Source organism: Electrona antarctica (genome assembly GCF_951216825.1).
Source record: "Electrona antarctica genome assembly, chromosome: 21".
Taxonomy (NCBI): domain Eukaryota; kingdom Metazoa; phylum Chordata; class Actinopteri; order Myctophiformes; family Myctophidae; genus Electrona; species Electrona antarctica.
Genome location: NC_136802.1, coordinates 19,957,442 through 19,980,885, shown reverse-complemented (window position 1 = coordinate 19,980,885; position 23,444 = coordinate 19,957,442). Strand labels below are relative to the sequence as shown.

The 23,444-nt window shown below is 43.5% G+C and overlaps 2 protein-coding genes across 2 annotated transcripts in view; one reads left to right on the top strand and one right to left on the bottom strand.

Moving 5' to 3' along the window:
* htr2cl1 (5-hydroxytryptamine (serotonin) receptor 2C, G protein-coupled-like 1) overlaps nt 1-23,444 on the top strand; it is a gene marked incomplete at its 3' end in the record, with an annotated part of 198,203 nt that overhangs the window by 54,410 nt on the left and 120,349 nt on the right. Inside the window, exon 2 of the mRNA XM_079491254.1 lies at nt 8,637-8,747. The remainder of the gene's footprint in view (nt 1-8,636; nt 8,748-23,444) is intronic.
* Nucleotides 1-23,444, bottom strand: part of LOC306914265 (uncharacterized protein) — a gene marked incomplete at its 5' end in the record, with an annotated part of 69,033 nt that overhangs the window by 25,098 nt on the left and 20,491 nt on the right. Inside the window, one exon of the mRNA XM_079491255.1 lies at nt 3,202-3,394. Coding sequence (XP_079347381.1) covers nt 3,202-3,394 — 193 coding nt within the window. The remainder of the gene's footprint in view (nt 1-3,201; nt 3,395-23,444) is intronic.

Below are 23,444 nucleotides of genomic sequence, written 5' to 3'. Positions count from 1 at the left end.
GAGAGGGAGAGATGTCATCAGACATTGCGCAACACTCTCCTCATAATGATATTTCCCTCTTCTCCTCAGTGGCTGGAGCATTGATCTGAATGTGCATAAAGGCATTGACAATGCAATCTTGGGGAGTGTGGTTGCCATGCTTGTACGCACGTACGTACGTGTACACACACACACACACACACACACACACACACACACACACACACACACACACACACACAGGTACAGCACTCAGAGACCCGAGCACACAACGTGCACACTACACACAACTTAAGTACCCTTGGTCACTGATGCAGCTCGAGAGACACTATTCTTCAGATGTCTCAGGACCATTCCTTCATAAGACTTCCTTTTGAAGCGCCCGCAGCAACCTGTTGTCAAGGAGTATAGCGGAGCACACCCCGGCTGGGCTGTATGGATATGACATGGCATCACCGTCGGAATGAAACCTCTTATCTCTATGTTTTGTGTTTCTTTCATAAATTAACGTCCTACTTGACCCTTCACACTACAGCGTCAAACAAAAAGTAGCAGTCCGCTACTCTTTTTTTAAATGTTATTTTTTTGTGGCTTTCGCCTTTATTTTATATTTTTATGGAGGGACAGACAGTAGGCTGACAGGAAATGGGGAGAGAGATGGGGGGGGGAAGACATGCAGTAAAGGCCGTCGGGATCGGGAGTCGAACCCGCGGCACACTGCCCAGACTGGATTACCAGCCAAGGTGCTGAGCCATGGCCCAGGCCCAGACCGCTACTCTTAAATTGTTTTTGAATTTGAATCCTGAAAAGTATTGGACGTAGTTTCCACCTGACAGAGACAAATATAGGCAATGCAAGGCACGTACTCTGTGACCTTCTGAGCATGAAAGAGCCCTCTGGCATGGGGGTGGTAGGGGGAGGTGGCGCTGCAGAAATGTGACACAAAGCGTGACAGATGAACTTCTTCTTGACGCTTATCTAGTTTTCTTCCATGTCCTACCAGTCAGATTGAAGGGTCCTTCTGCAGCGCCTTATACTTAATCTTCAAAAAAAAAGAAAAAAAGCTGATCAGAGAGAGAGAGAGATGTAAGAGAATACAGTATCTATCAGCTCTCAACAGCATGCTCTCTTAAATCGATTTTCGCTTCCCCCCCCCCCTATTTCTGCCTATAGCCTATTCGCAGAACGTTTCCCTAGTATGCTTTTCCCAGAATAGGGATGCTGGGTTCCATGTAGTTAAAAGGGGGGGGACTCTGTGGTTGTTGTAATCAGAGATGATCAAGCATCGCCCTCTAGCAATTATTTTGAACAATTGTTGTTTTCCATCATCAACCCCCCCTGTGTGTACTGTGCTCTCTGCCAACCGCCTGGTGCACATTGAGTCATCGGATGCAACAGAGGTTCACAATATTTATTTCGACATGTCTGGTTGAGAGAGAGAGAGCGACGGAGAGGTGTGTGTGTGTGTGTGTGTGTGTGTGTGTGTGTGTGTGTGTGTGTGTGTGTGTGTGTGTGTGTGTGTGTGTGTGTGTGTGTGTGTGTGTGTGTGTGTGTGTGTGTGTGTGTGTGTGTGTGTGTGTGTGTGTGTGTGTGTGTGTGTGTGTGTGTGTGTGTGCATGCAGCCTATTATATGGATGAGCTGCTCAGTGACAGGTGCTTGACCAAACACAGACAGTCTGACCCTCACATACACACACACACACAAGTGCACACAGAAATGCATTACAGGAGATGTATGGGTCCCAATGACACACCTGAGGACCTTTCCTCTGAATAGTCTTTCTGTTGAAGGGGTTTCATGTCCTGTTGACACCAAGGATCAGCTGAGCACAGCAGAACGTCATTTAATGCTCACTCACCCGATAGCAAGCTGGGGGATGCTGATGAGACACAAATCACAGCTGTCAGAAATAATAACCCAGATAGTTCTTCCAAGAGCTCTGGGGAAAGTTCAGTAGCGCATTATGATGCATGAATGGGCATTGGGCATGGCTGTCGAGACAAATCCCCAGTGTCACTCTAACCTCTTGAGTGTACAAATGGGGACCAGCAAGAGTCCAATTAATTTGTACACTCTCATAGTCACAAGTCAATTTGGTTGCATGTAGGACTTACTCACATACACCAAGCATCTCTGTCCTGAACCAACCTCTCCAACTGTGTGCCCAAGTGTGGCCCATTTTGTGGGCATCTGTTTTCGCTCCACTCGAGGGAATGTCTTGTGGCGTTTGAGGCTGGTTCACGGAGAGTATGGCTCATTGCATCTCCCAACGCCATTGGAGGATCTGTTCCCTCTGCTGATTTTTGATTGGTAGCTACATTGCCACAGTGTGGCCACATGTAAAGCGTCTTTGGGTACTCAGAAAAGTGCTATAGCCTATTCAGTATTTAAGTCCGACGTCATTTTGTAGTGCTACGTTACGTCCGGGTCCAAGTGGCACCAGCTCCCGTCCGCATCTCATTGTAAATAGAATATCTAAACGCGTGAATCTTTTTACAATGACGTTATTTTTCAGAAAGGAAGCCATTGAGGGTTAAAATGGGTCTTAATGCTTCCAACTCGAGTAGAATTATTAAGAATTATTAGTGTCCATGACAAATATATGATATGAAAATATATGATGTGGAGACAATAAAGACTATTATCATTATTATTGAAGGTGGTAACAGTCCATTTGCTCAGTACAATATTTCGGGTGCATATTTATAATGTGTGCAGGGTTGAGTATGTTGAATCTAGTTTGCAATTAATGAGGATTTAGTTGACACAATGAAATAAAATGGCGATAGTATTCTGTGTGGGGCAGACGGCCTGTCACAGCCAGATTTGGGAGAGCAGCAGCTTTGTTGTTGCGAGGAAAGCGGTAAAATGAGACTTTCGTGGTTGTTTTCGTCTCGGATTTAGTCCGATGGAGCGTCACAGTATAGCTCTATGGGGACACAAAAGCGACACAAAAGTAGGACCCGGAAGTATCTCTGGAGGGGGCGCTCACGTCACGGCTAAAATACTGAATAAGTTTGAGATATTATTATTATTATTATTATTAGAACTTTTCTGTGTTGAATGTTAGAATTTAGTTTGAAGTGTCTATGGTGGTCCCTCCATCTCTCAGCACCGCGAGTAGAGTGAATTGACTTCTGCATCGATCCTGATCGTTCTGTCGTTTGAGCTTCAGATGTTTTTCTTTTAGTTGGAGGAAATATCGATATCCCTTTCCTTACATAAGCATCTGCTCCTCCCTGCTTGTTGACATGCTGCCAAGGTGGCCAAACTCGTCAGCCTCCTCCAGCACTTGGCCTTCCATCATGATGGATGTTGTGCTGGCAGCTTTGACTCTCAGGGCCTTGCTCTTCCCTCTGTGGAGGTTAAGACCGAGACTGAGTTGGCTGCTGGCCTTCTTTCGTGCATCTGCTGCTGGGTGTGAGGGAGGACCAGGTCATCTGCAACAGCCACATCGTGCACTTTATGCCATTATTCTTGTCTGGATTGCGGTCTGATCCAATCCATTCCCAGCTGGAACATGGTTAATTGACTGCCTTTATCCTTGGCAGTCCTTGTGTGTGTGCTTCACTTTGGCTTGTTTTGTTGCCGGTTTAAACGAGTGGTTCCCACATTTCTTCACGTCAAGGAACAATTCAATGTAATTATCCGTAGACATCCATCTGAACATATTTAGTCCAGGGACTCGGGGACCCCCATACAAGATTTTTTTAAATATTTCAATTTATTCTCAATATTTTTGAAAATAACATGTATGTACAACATACGTGTCGCTGTGAGCTTGTAGATCTGCTATTTTCATTTGTGCTTGTTTTCATAGACCTGCTGGCCATTAGTTTATCTTGCAAAATCTGGCAACACTGGTCACAGCGGAAACGGGAAGAGGAAGTTATGCACACACAAAATGCATAGGCCTATGGGACACTGGGAACGAATATTGTATTCATAGACGACCATTTCCTAGGGTGTGCTCGTTTTACCCCACCGGGCGGCTACCTACTAGTAGTAGCCAAGGAAAGAACCGCCCGCGTGGGCGGAGCTTTACCTTCTAATACAAACACAAATCTCAACTCAGCCAGCTGCTTCAGTAGTCTAGTTAGAGTTAGAGATAGGGTTAGTACTAGTAGGCATAACCACTTGTGTGCGGTCCAAATGAACACAACACAGCACAGCGCTCCCTACCCCACTGATAACCAATCACAAGCCGAGTTTGGAAATGGTCACCTATGAATACAATATTCGCACACTGGAAACAGTGTCAATATAGCCTTCCTTTTCTCCAAAGCGCTTTACATTGTATTTCACATTCAACCATTCACACACCGATGGCGGAGGAAACCATGCAAGGCACCAGCCTGCTCATTGGGAGCAGTTAGGGGGTTCAGTGTCTTGCCCGATGACACTTTGACACGTAGCCAGGAGGATTGAGCCGGGGATCGAACCTGGAACTTTTGGATTCCAAGACGGCCGCTTTACCTCCTGAGCCCCATGCAGCCCCATGCAGGAACAAGAATGGCAACAGCAAACGCCATTTGTTACACTATACAGTTAAATGGACACTCACCATTTTACAGTGTATCTGTACACATCGCTTTCAAATGTGTGTGTGCTTTCATGCACATCAACATGTTCAGTGTAGCGGTACGTATGTGTACATAAGTCCTTATCTATGTGTGCGTTTTGCAGCTCTCACCACAGATGAAACACCATATGGCATTATACCAATGTCGTTATCGTTCCCACATGGTGTTATGTAAACTGTGAAAGTTCACTCTTACCCGCCACGCTTTCATACATGCGCCAGGTCCAGGGAAAGTGCTGCAATGTTTCATCTCTTAATGCCGTGGAATGTCAATAGTTAATGCTTCTTTGTCATGTTCAGTGCATAGGATAAGCAGATATGTGCGTGTGCGTGTGCACGTGCGCGCGTACCGCCAACACTGCTGGTGGTGGACTGGTTGTAAAAAGTGTGAAAAGCAGTGCTCATCCACGTACATGTTTTTTTTTCCTTTGATATTTGAAAGGTTGGGGACAGTACATGAAATATTAACATTTTAGGTGGAAAAGCAAACATGTTTTTTTATTTATAGTTTTGCATACAGTACTTCAATATACTGTAGCATGCTGCATGCATGTATTTATTTTTGTACCCAGCAAATACTGTAAAAGTGGAACCTTGCAGAATATTGATGACATTGGAAAAAGCAGCTGGCAGCTGCTGAGAGTTATCTTACTTGGTGTCTAGAATCGATGTACAGTAGTTGGGGTGGCAGTGGCTCAGGGGTAGAGTGGCCGGTAGAACGGTCAGATCATCATCATCATAACCTTTATTTAAACTCTGAGTACAATTGAGGGACAGGCCCTCATTTTCAATGTAGCCGAAATACAAAATCAACAACATACACTTATACAGCAATATCAAATATATGAATTGTAAAACAAAGTGTCCAAAGCTAAAATAACTATAATAGATAGATTAAAACAGTTACATTGTTGAGTAAAAGAGCTAGAAATCATTTCCCTGAATTGACCTAGGGAAGGCAGTGATCTGATTTTTAGGGATTTTTGGAGTTCGTTCCAATCAAAGATGGGAAAACTGTGAGGTTCCCAGTTCGATCCCAGGCTCCCCCAGAGTTGTGGTCGAAGTGTTCTTGAGCAAGAACCCCTAATTGCTCCCGATGTCCAGGTTGGTGCCTTGCATGGTTTCCTCCGCCATCTGTGTATGAATGGGTGAATGTAATGCACATGTAATGCATCTATGTAAAGCGCTTTGGATGAAAGCGCTATATAAATGCATCATTTACCATCTAAGTTATTAGGCTGTGAACCTGCACACTACCCACAGTTTATGCCACAAATGTTTATCAGAATCATACTCATCTTTATTGGTCTCACATCACAGGTCTACAGGTGTAACACATAAGTGGCTGAAATTAGTTTTTGTGCAAGCTCCATCGTTTTCATTGTATCCAGAAAGAGAACAAAAACTTAAAAAGGTGCATGAGCATCTCAGCTGGTATTCAGAAGAGTATCTGCAATCAGCATGTTGCAATATTCTATTTTTAGCCATTAGCTGTTTATGAAACTATAAACAATGGACACACACGCGTGCGCCCGCATGCCATGCACACATACAGTTAGTCATGCCAAAACAATGCATATCTAAAAGTTACCTTTTTAATATAAATGTAAATCAGTATAGAGATGCTAAAGTGTACACATGCATGGACACACACGCAGGCCCACGTACATGCGTGCGCGAGCCCACACACACACACACACACACACACACACACACACACACACACACACACACACACACACTGCATGAAAGCCATCCATCTCTTCAACCTCTAAGGTGTAAGGAAAATGTAATTAAGCAAATTGTGGTTGGGGTCAAATTGTGTTTTCCTAAATGTGTCATATATAGGGCAAAATGTAAATCATACTAATTCATATATGGATGAGCACCAAGGCACAGCTATGAAATAATGAAAATGAATTAATGAAAAATGTGTTTCTTTTTGTGGAGAAAAAGCGTGAGGGGTTATTGTATTTCTGGTATTGTTTCATAATCATAAGCTGATATGATTTTGAAACAACAATGTGCTGTCGGGCAGAATCCGATCTCCATATTTTCACGTTTTGTGTTTTTTGGTAAATGAATGGGCTACTTCATCATACAGCGTCACACACAAACCTCAAAGGTAGCTGATCGGCAAGCTCGAAACACGCCACTGTGTTTCCAGCGTGTTGATCTTCTACTTTTACAGTTTTTGATCAGTTTTTGAGATATGAGGACAGAGACTAGTATCAAGCATGGATGTTTCAGCTCAAATGTGACAGCCGTTTTCTTTAGCAGTGCCGGAGATCAGTCTTTTCTTGTCCGGTCAGTCACGACATTCAGACATTCTCATGTGTTGAATCTTACATGGTAAAACATGTACATTTATATACAGTACATTCAAATTGCTTTACAGTGTTCTGCGCACGCACGCACGCACGCACGCATGCACGCACGCACGCACGCACGCACGCACGCACGCACGCACGCACGCACGCACGCACACACACACACACACAGAAATCCAGACACTATACCTGCTCATTAGGAGCAGTTAGGGTTCAGTTTCTTTGTCAGGGTCACTGAGCCAACTTCCAGAAGAAGCCGGGCATTGAACCTGAATCTCCCAATTCTAAGACAGCCGCTCTACCTCCTGAGCCACTACTGGTGTTGCTTTCCCTTTTGAAATCACCATCTTCCTTCACTATCAGCCGGTTAAGGTCGGAGATGCCCTGTGTTACAAGTCCATCAAGAACCCTAATAAATTGGTATCTCGTAATGTCTATGGCTTCTGGCGTTAAATAATTGAATAATTAAATGTAAATGTATTTGCTGCAACCAGCAGGCAGCAGCCAACTCGTTAGTATTCACTAGAGTCTAGCATCCGGTTAATAATAATACACACAATGTGGAAGAGTTATTTCCAAAATGTGCATATATAGAGCCTATTACCTGACATCCCGGCTTAGAGCAGTCACTCATCACTCGGGCGTCTACAGCTGGTCCAAAATGCTGCAGCTCACCTTCTCACTGGCACAAAAAGACGCGAGCACGTTAGTCCGGTGTTGGCCTCTTCACTGTCTTCCTGTTAACTTTAGAATTGATTTTAAAGTTCTTTGTTTTTGAGTGGTGCAACCACTCCAACGAACGTCCGTGTCCGTGTTTGTGTGTGACTATGTGACCAGTACCAATGAGTACCAAAAGTGGTAAATGGTAAATGGTGCATTTATATAGCGCCTTTATCCAAGGCGCTTTACATAGATTGTGCATTACATTCACCCATTCATACACACATTCATACACCGATGGAGGCGGAAACCATGCAAGGCACCAACCAGCACATCAGGAGCAATTAGGGGTTCAGTGTCTTGCTCAAGGACACTTCGACACTAACTCTGGGGGAGCCCGGAATCGAACTGGCAACCTTGCGGTTACCATCCAGTCACTCTACCCCTGAGCCACCGCCGCCGCCGGCGCTGTTGTGCCAGAAGCGGAGATAGTGCTGCATGTTGCCTGCTGATGAGAGAGAGAGAGAGAGACAGAGAGGGGGGGGGGGGGGATTTGCACCACTCGGTTCACACAGGTGTGATTTTTTAATATTTGCACAGGTATAGGCTCTGTTGTACCTCGCTGAGCTCCTGGAACCATCCCAGCTAGGGCTCTGAGGTCTACCTATAAGTTAATGCTGGTCGTTCCAAATACTAGCAAAAAGGCTGCGCCTTTGCGGCCCTGGCCCCAAGCTCTGGAACAACCTGCCCCTCCCCATCCAATTTGCCCAGTCCATTGAGGTTTTTAAATCTTTACTTACAAGTTAAAACCAACCTATTCTCTTTGGCCTCGAATTGCAATTGAACCTATAAATGTGTTTGTATACATTTGTCTGTTCACCGATGGGCGCTTATTGATGCTCTGTTTTTAACCTTGTACAGCACATTGGTCAGCTTTTGTTTGGTGATACTTTGATTGTCCGCACCACTGGGGGATTTAAAATGAAGCAGGACTATTTGGATTGTTATTTCTAAGAAAAGATACTTGTCACAGATAGCCTATAGGCAATTTTATTCTAACATGTCTTCATCCTCTAATTGACAGCGTCTTCGCCGCCACTCGCCCGGCTCCTCGTTCATACGGAAGGAAGCGAGAGGATTCCTGAAAGCCCGTTCTAACGAGTATGCAGCATCCTTGACCTCTGTCCCAAATTAAGTGAGTGTTCCTCTCTCTGTGTTCCAATTAGTCTGAAAGTATTCTAATTACATTGCGTAGGTTAAGGTTAAGGGCACCCATCCACCTGTCACAGTGCAGTGGTTGTTAGTCTGGAAGAGGTGTGTGTGTGTGTGTGTGTGTGTGTGTGTGTGTGTGTGTGTGTGTGTGTGTGTGTGTGTGTGTGTGTGTGTGTGTGTGTGTGTGTGTGTGTGTGTGTGTGTGTGTGTGTGTGTGTGTGTGTGTGTGTGTGTGTGTGTGTGTGTGTGTGTGTGTGGGGGGGGTTTATCAGGTACTTGTGAGACATGTGCACTTTACATTATGTATGTATGTTTGAGTGCATACAGAGGGGGGCTAAGTGTGTATGGTGTCTATGCTGTTAGATTAAGTGTGCTGTCTCTGCGTATTTATGCAAGGCGACAATGTGTGTGTGGTTTTGTGCATGCACTCAAATGGACCATTTAATGTGGTTTGGTTTGTACACTCTTCAAGTTAATTTAACACTTGCTGACTTAAAAGCGCCACCCGAGACACACACACACGCGTCGCACGCGCGAACACACACACACACACACACTGCATGAAAGCCATCCGCACGCGCGAACACACACACACACACACACACACACACACACACACACACACACACACACACACACACACACACACACTGCATGAAAGCCATCCATCTCTTCAACCTCTAAGGTGTAAGGACAATGCACACACACAGATGCACACACACAGACACAGACACACAGACCATCTCATATATAGACGGCTATAGCTTTCTGCAGAGCCACACCTTGGCTTAAAACCTACTGTGGCACTATTTTGTAAAAATATGAGTCATTCTGAAACTCTGAATGTGCTGCTGCCTTGCAGGGGTATGACTCATTTCTTGAAAATCGTCCATTCAGTGGATGAATGTGTTCTTTTCTCGCCATAATATTTATTTTCACTGGCAAGTACAAGAGACCAAACGGAGGCAATTCCCCTCGAGAAAAGAGCAACAGTGTCGTCGCTTCAAGTTCAAAGCAAAGACTGCGATAAGCGGTGTTGATTTTGACAGCAAATTCATTCATCTGAAATGTTTTACCTTTAGTCTAGTTTTAGTCGACTAAATGTACATATTATTTTTCGTTTTAGTTGACGAAATCAACAGTGGGACTAAGTGTAATAACGGCTTAATGTGTATAGCTACAGCTCTGTACCCAAACAAACCCCAAGGCTGTTGACTTTTGAGCGGGTGGGGTTTAAAGCGGGGACCCAAATTTGAGCTCTCAGTCATGGCACCCTGCTGGGCTCATTAAATGGCCTGTGGAAAGCAGTGGCTAAAGGGTCTCATTATACTGCTGACTACACCATAGGCCCAGTTGGACCTAATCACTGGAGAAAGCACGTTTAGACAGAGGGCTTGGCCGTGAAATGGGCTAATTTAAAAGTCTCAACGTGTGTGTGTGAGGAGCGTAAAATGACCATGATTAAAATGACCATGGTTGCGTTAAACTTCAGTCTGCGCTATCAAAGATTCTTTGATCGGGCCTGGGCCATGGCTCAGTGGTCCAGGCACCTTGGAAAAAAAAGCTTCTTTGATCGGTGGCTGCACATTATAATGTCCAGCCCAGTGAGTACAGGCTTTAGTTTAGACATACTATTGGTCCGACTGTCATTAGACCGACAACCTACCTCAAACCTAATCCTAATCGCAAGCACGGAGCAGCGCATGTTCGACAGCATGTCCGACCGTTGTTTCCGCATGCCGGTCCGTTGGTGTGTCTAAACTGCGTGTGCATCCCCCGCCCAGTCACACTCTGGTATTTTGGATGGTAATGACTTAAAGCGTTCCTTGCGGTGATTGTAGACGGATGAGAGTTAAATTGCTGACACTCAGTTTGGAAGTGTAGTATTAAAGGACCACTTCACCACTTTTCAACTTCTCTTCCTATAATTGGTCCTCACTAATGTTCATGATAAAATACCACCATTTTTTCCTACTCAGTCTGTGTCTCATAGGAAGGCTGTGGGCAGTTCAGAAACCCGTCCACCAGTGACATCATCGATGGTGAATCCAAGCTAATAGAAACGGCAGGCTTTCTTTTCCTGAAAAGTTGCAATGCAAAAGTTGAAGCCATCGTTCTCACGATAATGAAAATCTAAATATATTTTAAAACAAATCTTGTTTAAAAATAAATCTGCCTAATGATGATGTCACTGGTGGACGGGTGTGCGAACTGCCCAAAGCCCTCCTATGAGACACAGACTGAGTAGGAAAAAATTGTGGTGTTTTATCATGAACATTAGTGAGGACCAATTATATGAAGAGATGTTGAAAAGTGGTGAAGTGGTCCTTTAAGTATATTAAAAGTGCTGTAGTTATACCACACCAAGATAACCTGCTGACTCATAATTCATTTCAAAGTACTATAGTAACTGACTAGTGTACAGCCTCAAGTACATTGCCATGCAAGACTAGCTAAGCAATTCCTGCTTAGCTAGTCTTTTTTTGAGGGCCTATATCCAGCTTTTTTGGAACCATGAACTTTTGTTCAAATTGTTGAATTATGAACTATGAATTGAACTAGTTCATTTTAAATTTTTTGAACTGTGAACTGAACTAGTTCATAAAAAAGTGAACTTTCCCAACACTGGTCATGTCCCTCCCTTCCCTATAACAACACTCCTGGAATTTATTCCTGCTGGCTCCCAATCCATGGATTGACCTTCCCCCGTTTCAGTCAGAACTGCAGACTCACCTATTTTCCGTTGCGGTCTGAAAGGTTAAGGGTGGTGAAAGACATTGCCCCTTAATCGGCATATTTTCTAAGATAATGAGAGTAAACTGCGGCAGACGCGTGTGCTTGCAGCAGGTGATACGGGTAGAAAGCTTGTACAAAGGCATACGGGCCCCATCGCCTTGAAGAAAGGCTTTGGGCTCAAACAAAAACTCTTATTTCAGACAAATTGGAACCAATGCTTCAGAGGTGATGAAACCCTCTCGCTGGGTCAACGCGCTGCAATAGAATCCATGCAATCCATTATTCTGTCCGATTTGTTTTCCTGCCTGTGTCTCTGTGATTGTTCTCCGACTGAAAATAGCCAACCCTTACGATCTCACAGCGCATGGCGGATGTGACACGCTGTGAGCATGCAGGTTGACACCGTCGTGTGTCGGCGCATAAATTAGGCTTTACTTTCTCTCACTGACAGACTGTCTCTGTTCTGCACAAATACATGCAGACACTGTATACAGTATGGACACTGCACACACACATACAGTAGACATGTGCAGTCACACGCAGATTTTCCCCCGCCTCACTGCCCGCCTCAATGCCTGTTCTCTCCGCATCCGCACACACGCACAGACAAACGCACACACACACACACACACACACACACACACACACACACACACACACACACACACACACACACCTACAGTACATGCAAGACCAACTCTGTGTGTATTTTGGCACACAATGGAAACTGCAGTCCCACATTGCAGTCTTTGCCAGTGGGATTACCATGTATTTATTCTGTGACGCTATAACCTTTGTCAAATAGTACATGAGTAATGCAAATCACGTCGTCATGAATGGAATACGTTGCCGAGCATTGCGCACTACTGCTGTCATACAAAAATAAAGCAGTCTTGTATCCAGCGTGAGTCACGTGTCGCGGTGACAATTATATATGTACTGTATATATTTGGAGACTTCACTGTCATGAAAATATTGCAGCAGCGCCAGTCCCGACTCATCACAATGCTCTTGCATGAGCTCTGAATGACCGTTAAAGCACTTGTTTAAAGATTCAATTCAAATAATTCTTTCTAATTATTTGTTCGGCCCAAAACATTTTGTTTATTGTAATGATTTGTCAGCAGCCCAGTTGGCTTTGTCCGAGGCTGCAGGTCTTTAAATAAATACTTTTTGAAACGACTATGCGAACAATGAATGGGGAATTTTCTTCCGGGCTGCTCGTCGTTCTGAAAGGGTGTGGGACTGCGGCGCTGTTATCTATTTTTACAGTGTACAGCCTTTACCCATGTCATTTACCCAAATAGTTATAAACCTTTTAGTTGTATTGTTTAGAAGTTACTTTAGCAGGAATACCTTTTTATAAAAATGTTTAGTATACTGAATAATAAACCTTAAGATGAAAACAGTTTAGGAAAATACCTTAAGTACACAAAGTGTAACTGCTGGCCTGTTTGCCCTGCTGCTGTGCTCCTGTTCATATTTATATATTATATATATATATATTATATATATATATATATATTTATGTTGTATTATATATATTATATTATATATATTATATATTTATGTTCTGTATTACTACTGCTATCCATGCGCTCCTGCTCTACTCTTTTGATGTCTCATGATGGTTGTGTTCATCCTATGCTATCTTAACACGATAGGCCCGCCACTCGTTTTATATACATTGCCCAGTCTGGTGTAGGGATGTCAGGGGGTAACCGGCTAGCCGGTTAGCCGACCGTTAAGAAATATCCGAGTATGCTTTACGGTTAATTTGCATAATAATAAATGCGTGTTCTGATCTTAAATCCCTTTATTTTAGATCATTTTAGTAATAGTACAACATAAACATTACAGAGACTGTAGTTGTCACTGTACAATACTTTAAAACAGTTGTCATGTTGCACACATGCCTAAAATTGCTGTTATTTGCGCCGCCCAGCTTGTCACACTCCAGGCTGCATGAACAGCGCTCGGGCGCTGTTTTCTGCCCCCTCAATGTCCCAAAGTTCTCTGTTATACTTCAATGGCTAGTTGGCTACAACGGTAGCTTTGCGGTAGTCAAAACGTAAGCGAGTGACAGCGAGACATGTCGACCGTATCAATGCAGAGACCTACTTTATTAAATCCATTTTTGGCCTGGAGGGAGAACGTTTACAGCCGCTGCCGCTTCCTCCTCCAGTCCTCCTCCTCCAATCCATCTCCCCACACTGGCACGGCTTACGGCTATCAGGTTAGCCATGTGCTATTGATGTTTGAGGGTTTTCTCGTCAGCGAAAAGTCAACAAACAGAACACGGTGACATGCATGCTGATCTTCCTTAATAATAAAAAAGGCTTAGCCCATTCGTCCAGTGGCTTTATAGGTATAAGCTGCTCAGATCTGGACTGGACTTATTTATGTTTGGGACTAGAACTGGCGGACCTCTGTACTGTAGACGCGCAGATGCATACATGCAGATGCGATGCGTTGTTTATTGATGATTAAGCCTACAACAATTTATTTATATTGTTAAATGTTGCTTTTTTGTTTGTCTTTTAAAAGGGAGCATAAATAAATGTATACCATTCGTCTACCGACTTTAATCATGTAGCCTATACATGCATATTACATTTGGGGTAGCCTATTAAAAAATAAAAATAAAAATCAACAACCGTTAATTTTTTTTTTTTTAAGATATTTTTTGCGGCTTACGCCTTTTATTGGTTTTTGAAGGGACAGACAGTAGGCTGATAGGAAACGGGAGAGAGATGGGGGAAGACATGCAGTAAAGGCCGTGTCGGGCTCGGGAGTCGAACCCGCGGCACACTGCGACTGGATTACCAGTCGGGTGCCCAGACGGTTACGCCACCGCCTGGGCAACAACCGTTAATTAACCGGATAATGCCATCGGCTACCCGGCTGGAAAATGAACCGTTACCGACATCCCTAGTCTGGTTATGTGTAATTGTTATGTATGTCTGTTTGTCATGTCTATAAAAACCTAATAAAAACTAATATAATAAAGTACACAAAGTGAATAGTTTGTAGAGGCCACGAAATGAAGTATTTTCCAGACAGTGAGCGGGTTTTAAGAATATGCCATGTATTCGGAGAGAGAAAGATGAAGGTCACATACAGCCGTGCATAGGAAGGATTCTCTCTAAGAGTATGACAAATGGAGGCAATATATAAAACATTTCTTATCAGGACCTGTTGCCATGGAGAGGGAGGGGGCCCTCCCCTTGGCGAGAGGTTCACACTTCCGTGATGACGATTTGTAAATTCTCAGATGAAGATATTTCCTGAATGTCCAGGATACATGAATATTGGGTGATGTAGTTCTATAGGTAATTCGGGCATAGACAACACAAGGCCAAATGTGGAAAACATGTTATTCACAGAGGGGGAAAACACTCCAACTAAGATAGTGAGACAATGTTTAGAGTTCAGAGTGCCCTGCAATATGGGTGAAGAGTCAATGAGGATAGGAGAGCTATAGTGATGGGGAGAGACGTAGATGGAACAAGAACATCATTCACAAACCAACCAATGTACCAAAATTATCTATCAGCTTAGCTACTTAAGATGTTGGATTACATCATTTTAAGTGATTAATGGCTGCTGCGTTACACGCGTACTGTGGATAACATTTTGGACTGGGACAATAGCATCGTGAGGGGGGGGGGGAGGAGGTTGGGGGACGCGCAACTCTGGCCGATAGCTGAAATCGGTTTGGCCGACTTGCTAATGAAAACAAAGGCGGCTTGCTGTGGTTGGTGTGATTTTTGACACGTTGGCTAGAACAGAAATCTGCATGCACAGGGGTGAGGGCAGGGGCTGCCAATGTCACTCCGAGGTGAGGTATAAAGTCTGGTGATGCGAGGTCACTGCCAATATAGGCTATCTTTTGTTGTTTTTTCTTGTTTTTTCGCCCCATCTTTCAGAAGCTAGACTAGGGTTGGGATTCGTTAGGATTTTAACGGTTCCGGATCCTTCCCGGATCCCTCTTAACGGTTCCGGTTCCTAACGGTTCCCTTAACGGATCCTAATATTGTTTTTCCCCCCTTTTTTCTGACATAGATTATGCTTATATTATAACTAACCTAACCAAGTACATAATAAACACAAATGCATTACTTCAATTATTGAACACTTTACAATTATGAGGTGGCACTATTATTTAAACTTCACCACCACCACCACCAGCTAGACACCACAACAATATCATTGTTGCAATTTGTACTGTATATTGCAATTTGTACTGTATATTAAATATAGCCTACAGTACACATTGCAATAATGATATTGTTGTGGTGACAAATGTTGTCTTTAATGTTCAGATTCATTTAATATGAAGGACCCCTTACCCTAATGGAAACAAGCCATAGTGCTTTCTTGGATTATAAAATCCTTTTAGCATACCTTGTATTGAACTGTAGGCTACGTTCCTGTGCTTTTTTCTGCAAACTGTTTATAAAGTAATCAATCTATGGAGGTATATATTCACCTAAACGCTGGGCTCTCAACAGCCACGCGATTAATTTAGAGCCAAATCAAAAGCAGTTGAGTTGCTTATAAGTGCAGACAAATTGATTTGGCTCTATACTATAGTTAACGTGATTTATAAAATATCAGACAGAAAGACGTCGAGTCATGGCGTTCTAAATTAACACCATTAACAACAGTTGTACAATACGCCTAATGAAAAGCTCTGTAGACGACAGTAGTTTTTATTACGTTACTAGCCTGGGCAAAGTGAACGAGCCTTGCATCATCCTCGTCCCCCGCCGGCTGTGGTTGAGCTGCGGGGAGTGCGGGCACGGCTTTCCGCATGGCTCACAAACGCGATGTGCCCAGATTATTCTCGTGAATTGTGGACTCGTGTAGGCATATTGATTTTGAGATGTTTCCTCAATGTGGACGTGGTGCAAAACTGCAACTGGTACAAGTTGCAACAACCTTTGCAGCCAGGGAACTATAGCATCGCATTTATTGCACTTGCGTCCTCAGCCTCAGAGTAATTTCCCTCTCTGTTAACCACACTCGCTCCGCGGCGTTGACCGCCGACCGGTCGCTGAATGCACAGAACAGTGGTATCCTCCCCGACCCCACTCACTCACTCACTCATGTAGGTTGGGTGACGTCACCCCAGTAACTTGGCTCTGCTTGCATGCATGCAGAGACACAGCGGAGCTAAATGACGACTGATGAGATCCGTTTGGGGAACCGTTAATAAAAAAACGATGGAACCGGCTCCGGATCCGCAATGTCGGAACCGGGTCTGAAATGCACCCGGTTCCGAATCCCAACCCTAAGCTAGACTGGGCAAGATCTTAATTGAATGGGCCTGTGCCCGAGTGACCCAATGGGCACTACGCTTCTGCGCTGCATGTTTTAATGCCTGTCAGAATCTGAATCTGAATCAGCTTTATTGTTACATCACAGTTTTAAAAGTAAAAAAGTGAGTGAAATTCGTTGTTTTTATGGTTCCCATCATGTCATTTTTCAGAGAAGGGCTGGGGAGAGCGGTGGTTTGCTCTCACCGCAGCTCAGTGACCGTCATGTTGTAGTACGCACGCACGCACGCACACACACTCCATTGCCTGCCTTTGCATGAAGGCCTTGCCCTTCTGCATAAAATGGCATCTATTAGTATGGCTGGCTTTCTAACTAATTCCATTTGTTTGCTTCATGGAAAATGTCAGGGGGTGTTAGTGTAGTTAAGGGCGGGGGGGGGGGGGGGGGAGCCAAGATATTTTTCTAAGACAAGACAAAGCAAGTGTATTTGTGTAGCACATTTCAACAAGGCAACTTATTAAAGTGTATACATGTGTATATACTTTAGTGTACCGTATATGAAAAAAATAATAATGCATTAAGCTACATAGAGAAAGATAAAAGAAAAAAGATACAATGCAGGATAAATGATTGAAACGACCACATTCAAAGGCAGTGGAAAAATAAAGAATCGATGTAGCAGCAGACCTGCATGATCTTTTCATTTGCTGCATTGATTATCATTGTTTAACGCTGCCTGTGTGTTGCCCTTACTGAGATTGTTTCAGTCATTTCTCCTGCATTGTAAATGTACTTTTCTTCTTTTATACAAATATTATTTTTCACTGCATCTAAGCTACTCATGTAGCTTAGATGCAGATCTTTCCATACATGGGGACAATGGCCCAGGACCGGGATGGCTGGAGAGATCTTGTTTGTGGTCTGCGCCCAAAGTTGGGCGATGGGTGTAAGTACAGTAAGTAAGACCTGCATGGGAGTTAAAACAACGAAACACTGCTTCTCGTGCTTAGTTTTTACTCTGCATGGGCAACATAAAGCAGACCTGACCCACATGACCTGAGAGTCTGGCTGACCACTTGGTTTGGTATATAGATCATGCATGTAGGCCGTCTCTATGGAACGGTATGAAGCGAAAAGGAAAGTTCCGTCTAGATTAAACCCCATTTGTTGCTATGGGGTGATGAACTGAATGAGCAAATGGAATCGCGCACGCTGCACAATGCCTGGGCCTGGCACAAATAACTTCTTTGACTATACAATTATATAAACACAAAGGAAGTGGCAGGCACTCACTTCTGCTGATTATATGAAAATTACAAAGAGATGCATGCATAGGAGAATAAGGAGAGATGACGCAGCCTGCACTACGCGGACATCTCCATTGAGGCGCGGTGCGCGCCGCTCTTTACCAAACTAATTTGGCATACGGTTTACGGGTGCTTTTAAAATCGCTTTCCCAAATGTGTTTGACCAAAATAGCAATTTAGGGGAAAGCGTGCCAGCACGCCCATGACCACACCTCTAGGTGCAAATACCGGTGTCGGCAAAAAAGATAGCGGGTGATGCTGGACGAAAATACCAATAAGGGACAGAGAAAGCTCCTATATTCGTAATTTCCGGGCAGCGGCTGAATTGCGGGCCGCGTTGCGGGTAAAGGCGGCGACGAAATTGGAGCCCATAGTCTGGTGAGACGTATAGTAGGGGGACCCTAGGGAGGAAGCAAACCATAGTCCTCTCAGTGCCTGCAATCCCCCAAGAACACGCAAGGCGCTGGCATAAGAGAGTGGACAATATCTGGAAACCTGGATGAGAGGCCAATCACTGCTGACCCGCTAACTGGAGAGTGTTGAGGTTAAGGGCCAAAATGTTGAGGTTAAGGGCCAAAATATATTAAGAAGGTTGGGTACCACCTGCACTCTTCCAGGCCATGGCTTTATCCATTACAGATGGATTATAATTACATCTTTGATGTATTTACAAACTGAAACTGTAGTAGATATATATACATATATATATAAGACAAGACAAAGCAAGTGTATTTGTGTAGCACATTTCAACAAGGCAACTTATTAAAGTGTATGTGTATATACTTTAGTGTATATGAAAAAAAGAATAATGCATTAAGCTACATAGAGAAAGATAAAAGAAAAAAAGATTACATTTACAATGCAGGAGAAATGATTGAAACGATCACATTCAAAGGCAGTGGAAAAATAAAGAATCGATGTAGCAGCAGACCTGCATGATCTTTTCATTTGCTGCATTGATTATCATTGATTGCCTGTGTGTTGCCCTTACTGAGATTGTTTCAGTCATTTCTCCTGCATTGTAAATGTACTTTTCTTCTTTTATACAAATATTCTTTTTCACTCTATGTAGCTTAGATGCAGATCTTTCCATACATGGGGACAATGGCCCAGGACCGGGATGGCTGGAGAGATGTTGTTTGTGGTCTGCGCCCAAAGTTGGGCGATGGGTGTAAGTAAGACCTGCATGGGAGTTAAAACAACGAAACACTGCTTCTCGTGCTTAGTTTTTACTCTGCATGGGCAACATAAAGCAGGCCTGACCCACATGACCTGAGAGTCTGGCTGACCACCATGTTGCACACCATCAACAATGTGTTTTTTCTGTTTATTTGTTTTACCCTAGCCTAGACTATAATCAATGATTCATAAGCCAACAGTAGCATCTTGAAATCAATTGACAACAGCGGACACTCAGCAGGTGGGATGTGTAGAAGACTAAATAGAAGATCAATCGATCCAGGTATTTTTACTTTGTTGTGCTCACATCTTTTCCTTTCGGTTCCATGCTGTGGTCCAATCTCACACAGCACTTCAGAGCTTGTCCAATCTATGGCTCATCACTGACGTGACGTTTCTTGGCATCTCACAAAAGATAGGGTTTCTTGTTGAGGAAAGCCAGCGGGTCGAAGCGTCCGCTGGGCAAGATCTGCTGCTGGGGCTGACAAGAAATCCTAAGAGGATCAAAGTGAGTGCTGGTGCTGCGCCTCGTTCCTGGCCGCATCGCTGAAGGTGTTTCCCCAGACCCCCCCCCCCCCCTGGCAGCACCTCATGGTTTTCTTTGCACTGTATTATTTACCCAACTGTCATTTTGTTGACTATAGCGTTCATGCCATTTACTCTGATCTTGCATTCTTTGAGTTGTAAATTGTATGATATTACCTGCTAGCTGACACTTTAATTTCCCTTCGGGGATTAATTACAGTGTATCTCATCTGAAGCTGGTGTTCTACTCTGGACATTTAATTTGCACCGTGCCCCCTTCCTTACCAACAATGCCCTTGGCTATTTAAACTTGACATCAATTAACACATTTGGGGCGGGAACCCCTTTTGGTGTTTTAAGCATTATGTTATAATTCAGCTATTTTTGAAGAATCGTGAAAATGTGGCACAAATCTTTGAATATATATTCTTTCAGGGTGAAAGTTTTTATCTCAAATCTTTGCCTCTTGGGGGGTCCCTGGAACAACGTACTGTATGATCAGATGGGGCTCGGCGGGCAATTATATATATTTTTCGGGGTCCTTGACATGAAAATGTTTGAGAACGACTGACATAGAAACATGTTTTTTCCCAGAAAACTGTCAGGATTTAGAAGACATTTGTAGAATCGTCCTCAGGTCTAAATGGGTTAACCGAGTATTCAGTGCAGTACAGTATGGTTCACGGCCAAAGTGGGTTTCTCTGTGCCCTCGTTCATTTGCCAATATAGATCACTTCAATTATTTATCCAGTGAGCTCATTAATTTGTCCATTGTTGAAGCGGATGAAAGGTGTGTGTGGGCCTCCTCATTGTGCATGCTGTGTGTGTGTCTGTGCTTCCACACAGCGCCTGCAATGTGGAGGCTCAGGCGCGCAGAGACGCCATGTACATGCACACGCGCACACACGCACGTACATACACACACACAACCCTGGCTTTCGAAGCCGTGATTTGCTTTAGTTGCACAAAGGGCCGCTCTAGCGTAGCGGTTAGAGCAGGCCTATTCAACTTTAAGATGGCTCAGGGGCCACTCGGCAACATTCCAAAAGTCCAAGGGCCGCAAGCTAAAAATGTCAGTATTACTTTGAAATGTTTACACATTTATTTTTCAACATACTATACACGACTAGTCTAAAAAAAATAGAAAAACGCACAGTAAAAAGCCCTTCTATAAGGCCAAACCTCGATCAATGAACAATGATGAAGTTACAAAATGAGTCTTCATTCACACAATGTGAAGAGAACATATTATGAACAGATTATCACAGGTGAATAAATAAGTAAGTGGTTAATACTCAAATGACATCAGGCCATATCACCTTCTCTTGGAATAAACAATACTATTGTTTTGTTTTTTGTTTTTTTTATAGTTGATAGATAGACCTGGTTGCTCATTTCTCTCGCCTACTTTGAAACTAGACTATAGGATGCCAGGTCAACAAATGAACCTGGCCAGTCAACTTGACATGCCATCAAAATTGCGTTTTAACCTTTGCATAAGCCTGCAAGGTCGTCATGGCTAAGATAAGTGCTATGAGCTATTGTCAACCATTTTAACTACAAGGACCCCCAATTTGCTATGCATTAGACCACTGACCCCCTTTTGATCTCTGGGACCCCCCAAAATACACAGTAAAATCATCAGTGTTAATTTAACTCAAAGTGTACAAATGCAACCAAATACGGGTCCATTGGTTGCATTTGTACACCCTCTGAGTTACGGACCCCTAAGGTCCCATCAGGGTCCCATTAGGTTCCTAACTATCAATTATTTGCCATCGTTTGGCTGCACATACTTGTATAAGTGATTGAGTGACAAATACAAACTCTTTGGATGTTTTGTAGTACACACACGCATACACTCAGCAGATTATGTGGAGAGCGTCATTAACTTGACATGGTTAGTTGGCACGACGGAGAGAACAAGCTGGGGTGATGGGAGGCTTTCTGTTTTTCTCTGCTCGCTCTCTCTCTCTCTCGCTCTCGCTCTCTCAGCAGGAAATTGTGCTTTATAGCCTACATTTATGGTTGCAGACAGATTTTTATGACAGTGTTTACTGTGATATTTTCACACTTATTCTGTATTCCCCAACACTGACATTGACATTGGGGTGAGTGCTATTAACTCTGAACTTGGGATGACGCAAAACCAACAAGATATCCTGAGACTACAGTAAATGCAGAACACTCCATGTACATACTCATACAGAGCCCCTCAACAACATAGGCTACTAAGTATCAACTATATACACTTGAGAGTCCGGTTCAATGGTGCATTTTTTGTTTTTGTTTAAAAAAAAAACACAGACAGAAGGAGCTGGTTAACCACGTGTCACTGTTGCCTCACACACACTCATGGAGTTGCACCACTCAGTTCACACAGGTGTGATTTTTGAGTGGTGCAACCACTCCAAGGAACAGCAATGTCTGTGTTAACCTATGTGTTGGTTCACCTATGTGACTATGAGTACCAGTAGGGGCAAAAGTGGCGCTGTTGTGCCAGAAACAGAGAGAGAGAGATAATGCTGCACTGTTGCCTGCTAATGACAGAGAGAGAGAGCGAGAGAGAGAGAGGGGGGGGGGGGGGGTGGCAGGGGGAGAGGGGAGTTGCACTAGATTTATTTACACTAGATGGCACTCTTTCACCATTTCAGTCACACAGAGAGCCAGTAGATCACGTTCAAGATCTTCTCCACCGTTCACTTCCTGCTAATTCTATTTTGGAAAACGACTGTATCTCGACTCCCTTATTCACCTCGCCATTTTTGTCCAGACAGGCTATTTTCAACGGACCATAATGGATGGTCACGCTGACAAAAAAAAAGAATAAATGCGGAAGCACAGAGAAAAGCGCAGTGGGTGGATTATTTATGTATTTACTCCCGACAGTAAATGAATTAACTGAGATTAAATGCGAGTGATCCCAAATGATGCCCCTGCTGTATATGCCTCATTATTGTCTTCTAATTGTCACGCTGTCTCACTTTCTTCTCTCTCTCAGGATGTATGCATGATGTATGCATGGAGACACTTCCCCATGCGTCGTCTCACATCTCTTCTCAGGTGGTTGGCTTCGGTGACAATACTATTCCTCACTGACGCGAGTGACGCCACTTAACGCATGAAATTATATTAACGGTATTTTGCCAACCAGAACTGTTAAACCTCTAAGTAGGTAAATGACAATTTAAGGGAGCTTCTGGTGTGGCACATTGGTAATGATCACAGCTGTGAAAACCTAAATCAGCTTTTGAAAGAAAATAAATAAATAAAAATAATCTTCTGATATCCAGCCAAGTCACGGCACCTGACATTTAGGCTACACTCCACTGTGCAAATGAGCCAAAATAGCTTACGTAGCCACTCTTCCCTGTGAAGATGAGCGGAACCATGCTGCTTTAGTTCGATGAACAACAACTTAAACTTTCTGTTATTTTTTACTTCCCGTAAACTTTATGTTCTCTTTCTCTTCACATTTCTCTCTAGTCAGCTCTTAATTATTATGTGACCATTAAGACCTGAGGCAGATGTTCTGGAAAAAATACTGTTGCTATGTCAGTGGCACTACAAATGTTTCAAGGACCCCCAAAATGATATATGCATTTGGCTGCCGACCTCCATCTTTATGAGCTTGTATATCTGTTATTTTT